General features: G+C 39.2%; 1 protein-coding gene across 1 annotated transcript; it reads right to left on the minus strand.

Annotated features, from left to right (window-relative positions):
- Positions 1-503: 503 nt before the first annotated feature.
- dusp14 (dual specificity phosphatase 14) lies at positions 504-8,327 on the minus strand. Its single transcript, XM_015382985.1, has 2 exons — positions 8,070-8,327; positions 504-2,067 (listed from the first exon to the last, which is right to left on the minus strand). Exon 2 carries the CDS (start codon positions 1,963-1,965, stop codon positions 1,330-1,332), a length of 636 nt encoding a protein of 211 aa, XP_015238471.1. The 5' UTR covers positions 1,966-2,067; positions 8,070-8,327; the 3' UTR covers positions 504-1,329.
- Between the last annotated feature and the right edge of the window lie 99 nt (positions 8,328-8,426).

The raw sequence follows: 8,426 nt of genomic DNA on the forward strand, positions 1-8,426 counted from the left end.
AATGATAGTGAAACATCCCAGCCCCCCACTTGGTGTCCTGTGACCCCCTGTCCCGACCCCCACTTCCAGAACCCCTCACATAGAGGATGCTGTTTCCTTTTTGTACTGACCTCTCTGCACACTATGACTTTAGAGACGGTAGAATCCGGGTAAAACATGGGAACTATATTTTAGATCAATTAGTTAATCAGTATAGCAGTTTTTTTGTTATAACAGGTGGAAGATGTGAACTTTAAGGGGTGTGGAGACTTATGTGATCAGCTTTTTCTAGCTTTGCTTGTTATCTTAATTGATTTCTTTAGTTTTCACTGAAATAGTAAAAACATGCAACAAAATAACAGAGGCTCAAGTTTCTAGAAATAAAGACAAATTTGCAACAGACCTCTAATGTTTGTAAGTCAGTTCATTTGCACAGGATACATGTTTTTATAGCTCGTCTTAAAATGGGAGATTTTCTTACACCTCTGTAACTTTAATAAAAAACACAGTTGATGTGGATCCAAGTCCTGTAGGTTTTGATAGAAATATTCACCACAAACATATCCCTTCATTAAAGCAGTAGATATTCCTTTTTATTACAGCATCAATAGCACTACAATAACATAGTGTGGTAACAGGATGGAAAGGTCAACCCTGTGTTACACAGGAGCTTTTGCTAAACCTTCATCTCTAGCTCACACATTTCCTTACATTTCTCCTTCATAAAAAGATAGACACAACATCTTTGAACGTTTGAATAAAGTGCTCCATAAGCCCCCACCCACCCCTATCCCCCCCACTATCAGTATATAGCAACAGAGCATTTTGCCTGTGTTTTATTTTTCTGCAGACTTTTCTTTAATGCTACCATTAATTCAGAGCATGCTGCTGCCCTTCACATTAAATATCACTGGGAAACTGACACAATATCACCACATGACACCACGTCAGGAAAGGGACATCACTGTCAGAGCTGCAGGGGCTCGGGAACATTAAACACCCCCTCAGCGTTGCTTGTCTTCTCTGGCACTGGGGACAGCACACCAGGAAACTGAACCTTTAAAATCTTTATAATGTGGGTGTTAAGTCCAGCATGGTACCATCGGATCACTGGGGTTGACGTATTTTAGGCTTTAAGTTGCTTTGCTTCAAACTCCTAGGCTAAACAGCAGCACCATCGATCAACATCGTTTGGTTACATTTCCTTTGTTCTTTTTCGGTAAATATGCTTCAGAAACATCTACAATCACACATCTTACTTCACCTGACAGGAACAGGTCTCAGCCTGCCAGGACTGCGGATTAAAGTCACCTTAATCCCTCACTGTGAACGGACGGGCAGCACAGATGTTCACAGGCCCCAGTAAGGAGCGAGGGTCCTGCGGTCCCTTTGGTAAACATCAGGTATGATACCGTAGGGCGTCTGCACCATCTTAACAGAGTTCATGCCAAACAGCTTCCTCTCATAATCGATCAGCTGGCGCCAGAAGCCCCCATTGGGCCTGATGACAGGACGGCGGGCCTTGACCCAAGCATGGGCTTCAGCCAGAGACACGCGGTGGTACTTCATCAGGTACGCCAAGCACAGCGAGGCCGACCGGCTCACCCCGGCCGCGCAGTGCACCAGCACAGCACCTCGTTTGCGTCCGACGCTGTGGATCTTGTCGGCCACGCTGTCAAAATACAAGGAGATGGGCGAGTGAGGCATATCTGCCAGCGGGACCTTCACATACTCCATGTGTGGCCAGTTGAAGTTGGGCAGCTCGATAGTGGCGTTGACCACGCAGGTGATGCCTTTGGACAGAAGCAGGCTGCGGTTGGAAGCTACATTCCCTCTGCTGAGAAAAAGGTTTGGTGTGATTTGAGCAATGCCCCCCAGCAGACTCCCAGTCTCCTGCAGCAGCCTTGGCACTGTGGCGGGCACCATGGAGCTGCGATGGTGGTGGTGATGGTGGTTATGGAAGAAGCTCTGGCTACGGGAACCCATCGAGGAATCAAGTAGGATTCAAGATGGGATTGAAAAGCTTTCTGTAAGGGAGAAACTTCAGGTTCTTAGAACCATAGCACAGTAGGGCCCACCAGACAGCTCCTGAAAGACATCAAGACACAATTTTATTGTTCTTTTAAACTAAATTGTTTTCAGTTTAATCATAAATTCAGGCCCTAAAAAAATACACTGATTAAAAGTCTTCCTGAATAAATACATTATAACCGACCTGTAGAAAGCCTGGCATTTTTGGCAAAGATCATTAAAAAAAACAATCTCTACATTTGCCTACCATCAGTTTTCTGACCAAGCCAAAGCAATTAATCAGTTTTAACATTTTAAATACATCTAAAATCTCTGTACTGGTGTACCTTGATCTTAGTGTTGTCTATTATAATCACCATACTTTGTATGACAGACAAAGTATTTGACAACAGACAAAAATGACACGTGGAGTTCCCCAAGGCTCCAGTCTTGTGACACTTTTATTCAACATTCATATACCAAGATTATGGAAAATTATGAAATTTTTTACCAACCTTGTAACCAACAAAGAGGCTATAATCATGTTGGCCCGTGACCAGACTGCAAAATAGAGTTATTTACAGAAAAAGTACATTAAATCAAACTAAACCTTCCCTGTTTTAGGTCAGTTATGATTACCAAGATATGTATGTTTGCTTACTTTCAGATGACTGCTTTATTACAGGCTTTTAAACAATTCAGGCTGGATATAGAAAGACAATAGTTGAGAATAGACAGAAAAAAACAAACATTTTATCACCAATTCAACATAATACCATCTAAAATCTAAGGCATAATTGTGTGTTAAATAAGGCTTAGAATGATGCAAGTTTTTTTTTATTAGGCTAGATGAATGTACCAGTGGCTATATAGGAATAAGACCTGTATAGACACGAGACATAATAGGGTTGGAAATGAAAACATGGGTGAAAAATTACCTCCATACTTTTTGTTGCATTTTTTTTTTATTATTTCTCTAACCTGTTTTTCTTTATGTCCCTAAAGTCACTGTCAAAGAGGCAGCAAAAAACAACAACCTGATGGTTATGGTACAGATCTAGTCAAACAGCAGCATCTATAAATCTAAGATCAACCTTTATGCACTATATAACAGAAATATATACTATCATATATATAAGGATTTCAGTGGATGCTTAGGTGTCATGTCTCAGACTGCAGGACTTGTCTCTGCTGTTTCAGCATTCAGGTGGAACGGCCTCCGAGCTGCAGGCCTGGTCGTGCTTCCTCCTGCCGTGTGACTGGAGGAGCCCTGAGGGGGGGTGAAATAACCTCACTTCATCTCATATTCATCCATCCATGGCTCCTACATACAAATTACTCCTTGTCTTCATGGCTACTGGTGATGAAAGTATTTTTGGCTGTTTTTAAGAGCATAAATTGACATTAAAATCTGAGGTTGTTTTGTGTTTATTTTAACTAAAAGGTAAGTTGAAATGACAGCTTTAAAAAACTGAATGGAAATTTGCTTCTGTATATATTAGAGCTGGGCGACATGGCTTAAAAATCTGATGTCAGACTTTTTCCTACTTAATATGATTAGTCGACTTATTTTCTTGTATAAGTATTATAAAATCAATGACAAATATGATGTAGTACTTTAAAAAACTAGCTTTGACTTCAACCATCCCCTCTAAAAGGTGACCTTTATTTAAAGGGCAATGACATTTGAGCTGTGAAACCATGTTTCAAAACACACAATCAAAATATAAAAGACGAAATGTTTGCAGCAATATTATAATGTGGGATAATTCATCTGTTATAAGTACACATCTAAGAACAAAAAGTGATTAACTAATGTCACTCTGAACTATGGAAGCCCAAGGAGTGGATTGGTTAGAAACAAACAAACCAAAAAAAACAGATTAATTGATGAAATCAATTAATGGCCCAGGCCTTGTATTAATACCTGTCAGCTGAGATGAACCAGCTGTGGGCTTAGCGTTTCACACTATTGCATTTCATAGTTCACACTTTTGTCCCTTCCTGTTCTTGTCAACCAAAGTGTTTTTCCTGCAGGACTATAAAGGAAAAAAAAAAAACAGCTGCTGTGAGAAGCAGTTTGGTACGTGTCACAAATATTCACTCACCGAGCTTTACTAAATGTTTGCCCAAGTGGGCTGCATTGGCTGTGCTTTGCAGCGAGGAGGTCCTGTGTTCAATATCCAGCCTTTCTGCATGGAGTTTGTGTGCCCCCATGTTAATTAGAGGTCAACAATTGCTCTGTCCTAATCATTGTATATTATTTCTTTTGTTAGCCTTTTTGTTTCTGTACCTTTTAGGGGTCATGCTATATTAAAGAGCAGGTTTATGTTGCTAAAATGAGAAACAGAGGATCTGTAATTCACATCTGATGCATCAGTTTGCTTTAACAAAAAAAAAAAGAAAGAGATAGAAACTGGCTGCTAGGGAAACTCACTCAACATCAGTAGAGGTAAAGATGATAAGTGAACCATATTATCCCAGACTGGCCCTGCCCAAAGTGCTGATGTACCACAGAGCACTGGGCTTTAGCTGAGATTTGCTTCTTCCATGTAGTTATTTATACCCCAGGCTGGGCAGGAGTGAAGCTGCACAGAGCGGAGGAGGGAGAATTATGCACAAGCTGTCGCTACAGAAAAAGTCTACTGTGCATTGGAGAAACCGCAGCTCAATGCCAATCAAACGAACACAGTGAGGGTCAACAGCAATTAGAGGACCAGAGCAGCAGAGTTGCACCGCAGCCCAGAATTTATTCGAAGAGGAGGAAAATGTAATGCATTTTACAGGATCTGTCAACAGGTGGTAAAAGATCACAAATCTCCTCATGCTATGCCCACTCCAATGGGATTCCACAAGGGTCTGGTTCCCTCTCCACTAACACTAACTGGGTACACGATCCACCTGGAAAAGTAGAACGACGGCTCGGAACTTGCTCTCACAACACTGGATGAGAGCCGAATCATCAGAACGCCACCAGTCAGTTCATTATACAAGAGGAGTGAAAACGCAGAACCTGATGCCGTGGCTCGGTAGAAAGTGATCTACTTATTCAAGCAGAGTGAAGTCTGGAAGCACGGGAGGTTTCACAAGAGACAAAGCTCAGAAACACACAGAGGAATTCAACAGGAGGTTGTTTTTCTTAACCTTTTAGTAAAATGTCATGAAAGCTGAGGAAAAAACCTGAAAGTGAAATTAGAGACTTGACAACTGGCTCCCGAACCTAATGTGAAAAACACGACTAAAATTCTTGTTCTTCATTAGATCACTTCAGAAAACTGTGACAAACCAACATTTCCTGAAACTTCTGTCTTTCTAATTCATGCAAGCAGCACAGCAGCCCACAGGATTTTGGACGTAGTCAAATATACTGCTGCATTTAGACTTAGACGCAACTTTATTTATCCCTTGGGATTACACCTTCAGAGAGATTCTGGCTCCAGTAGAGTACAACGGGCAGAGTTAAAGCAAGATGCCTTTAAAGATAAGAATACAACAGACAATACAAAAAGAGTGTGTATTGTACAAAAAAAAATTATAAAAAGTTGTAATGTCATGGAACGTGTTTCCTTTAAATATAAAAAACCTGCAAGTAGAGAGCTAAGGAAAGTCTACACAGTTGACTTGGAGTATTGCACTTAGTGTACTGCAGAGATGTACTGACCTTATAAAATAAGTAAATTATTACACAGGCTACACAGTAGTTGGCATGTGTTATGCACATGAGTGACAATAGGTAATGTTTTGCACAAGACGTCCAAGGTTGATGAACCTTGTTCTTCTTCCTACCACTTATATTATCAGCATAAAGGGACTAAATCACACATATTAGCCGACAAATACAGGAGCCCAGCATTTAGATTCTATGACTGGACACGAATATTCTCCCATTCCAAATGAACCATGGGGTTCCACATGGTTCTTTCCTTGGCCCCTTTTTATTGCTTTCTTCTCTCCTTATATAATCTTTTAAGATCATCTTTTAAGATTCAGGGAACATGTGCTATAACTGCTATACTGATGAAACCAACATCTTTATTACTTTTTGGTGAATTTGAAAGACTGTAGGATGTTCTAATGTCTGCCTTGGTTCCTCAGACTGTTTTTGAATCACATTTTTTTATCTCACACATTAAACTACCATTAAAAATCATTGGCCCATATTTGAATGTATACCAAACATTATTCTTGTTTTTAGCATCAAACAAACTGAATGCTCCAATATCCACAGCAAATATGGGTATTGCAATTTTTTTTTATTCATTTTCTCTTGCATAGGAGTTTCTAAATTCATTCATCACTAGTCTTAACAAAACAAAGTTGATTTTCTGTAACTTGCTCAAAATGCTGCTGATAAACTTTTGATTGAATGTTCCAAGCTTATCTCTACAAGTCCCTCTGGACTGGTTTCCAGTCCAACAAAAACATACTTCAAGGGCCTAGTTTGGATGTTGTAGTATGCTGCATGGAGGACCTTCTACTTTCTGAACTGTAATGTGGTTTGATATATTGATTCAACAGGTGAGAAATTCAGGTGTCTAAAAAATACCCAAGGATCATAGAGACTTTACCTTCTGAGGGATTTCTTTAAAATACATCCAAATCCATGTATCTAACTTGTAAACCTATCAGCCAACCCATAGCATAATCGCGTTTTTCCAAAATCACTTGAAGGTAGACAGACATATGTAAACGTCTGACTCCTAAAAAGCAATAAAGTTATTTTTTATCAAATAATATTTATTCTGGCAACTGGCTAACAGAAATAATCTGGTGACCCTAAATAAAAAAAAAAAAACAGAAGGCAAGGAAATAAGGCTTGTTCTTTAAAACTCAATATAGTGTTTCTTTCAAATCCCTTATGAAATATAACAAGTCCAGTATTTTTAATTTTAAAGCAAAGTTTTAAGAACGTATTAAACAGACACCAACCTGACATCTTAAATGTTGCAAATACTGAGAACAGAGAAGAGAGAGGGAGTGAATTAAATGTCGCCCACTATGACATGGCAAGTTAGCCCTTTTGTTTTTGCTGTCATATATTTTACTCAGAGACGCTTTTAAAGCCAAATGAATGAATCCCATTCACTGCAGCAGACATGAAAGGAAAATAAATGGATCTGATCTTTTGTTATTCTTAACTCTCTCTAATTGATGTTGAAAGAAATGTCACATAACACCAAAAGTGCTTTTTGTGTGCATTGAAAAAAAAGCTAAACGTTTCTTGAACATGCATTAATTAGTTTTGTAAAGTTAAAGTAAAATATAAAGGCTTTTAAAGTTTTTTTTTTTATGTTTTAATTTGTCGACTACATACAAATTACAAAACAAAGCCTTGTAATTACATTCTGTGTAAATATCTAAATACGTTGGTAAAGGAAGTAATGTATAAAAAAGAGACATTGACAAAAAAAGTCATATTTAGTAACATTTTTATTTTTTGTTTTGGGTTTTTTTTGTGGTTGTTTTGTGTGTTTTTTTTTTCTTTGTTACTGATTGCAATCTGTCTATATTTTGTTATTTTATCCATCCAATAAATAATAACAGTCAACTAATTAAGGTTTGCGGGTTAGAGATAATTGTTCCATTAACTTGACTAAACAAGCACTTTGTGTTACATTTGAGTGTTTATTCATTAACGAAATAATTCTCGTGGGGTTTCTCTTTAAATGATTGTTGTTTAATACATTTTGTCCCAATGTGTGGAAAGACTTGATAACTTGATAAATTGAATGAATCCAGATGTGAATAATTCAGTTATAAGACTGTGAATGGGGAGCGTCTCTCTGTGTGCGCGCGCTGCTCATCCACGTGTTAATGACGCGAGATGTGCGCGCGCTCCTAAGTTACGATGCAATAATAAAAATAGAAATGAAAATTGCTCATAAAAAAGCAGAACTAAAATGAGTTTCTTTTCAGCACTTTTTTCTTTTTTATTTGTATACAAAACGAAGCGAATTCAATCTAATTTAACCCATATGTAATAAAGAAGTGTCTTTTATTCTTTTTATTTTAAAATAATCTGAACTGAGGTCAGCATGATGCAGACATTGAGCCCACATCAGTGGCCAAACTCAACTTACCAGTCGGTTCTCACTCCAGCACTGGTGGAGGTGTTTTTAAAGCGCCGTTAATGTCTGAAGAAACAAGCCAAGCCGGAGCGCATCCCTGCTGCCAAACATCCACCGTCAGTCGCTCTGACCGGACACACCGCCGGCAGGATGGCACCAATAAGCAGAAACACACGCCAACATCACCGGGAAGTGAGCAGGGAGCAAAGCCATCGGTACATCCGGCAGGTTCTGTCCGCTGTCTGAGGAGGACAGAGCAGCGCTGCCTCCGCTATGAGGGGTGATCAGTGCCCCACAAAGTGGGCGGGACAAGAGGAGGAGCTTATTGCTTTACCATGATTATGGGATTTTCTACTGGTGAATGATGGA

Source organism: Cyprinodon variegatus, unplaced genomic scaffold (assembly GCF_000732505.1).
Source record: "Cyprinodon variegatus isolate N-32 unplaced genomic scaffold, C_variegatus-1.0 Scaffold14, whole genome shotgun sequence".
NCBI lineage: Eukaryota > Metazoa > Chordata > Actinopteri > Cyprinodontiformes > Cyprinodontidae > Cyprinodon > Cyprinodon variegatus.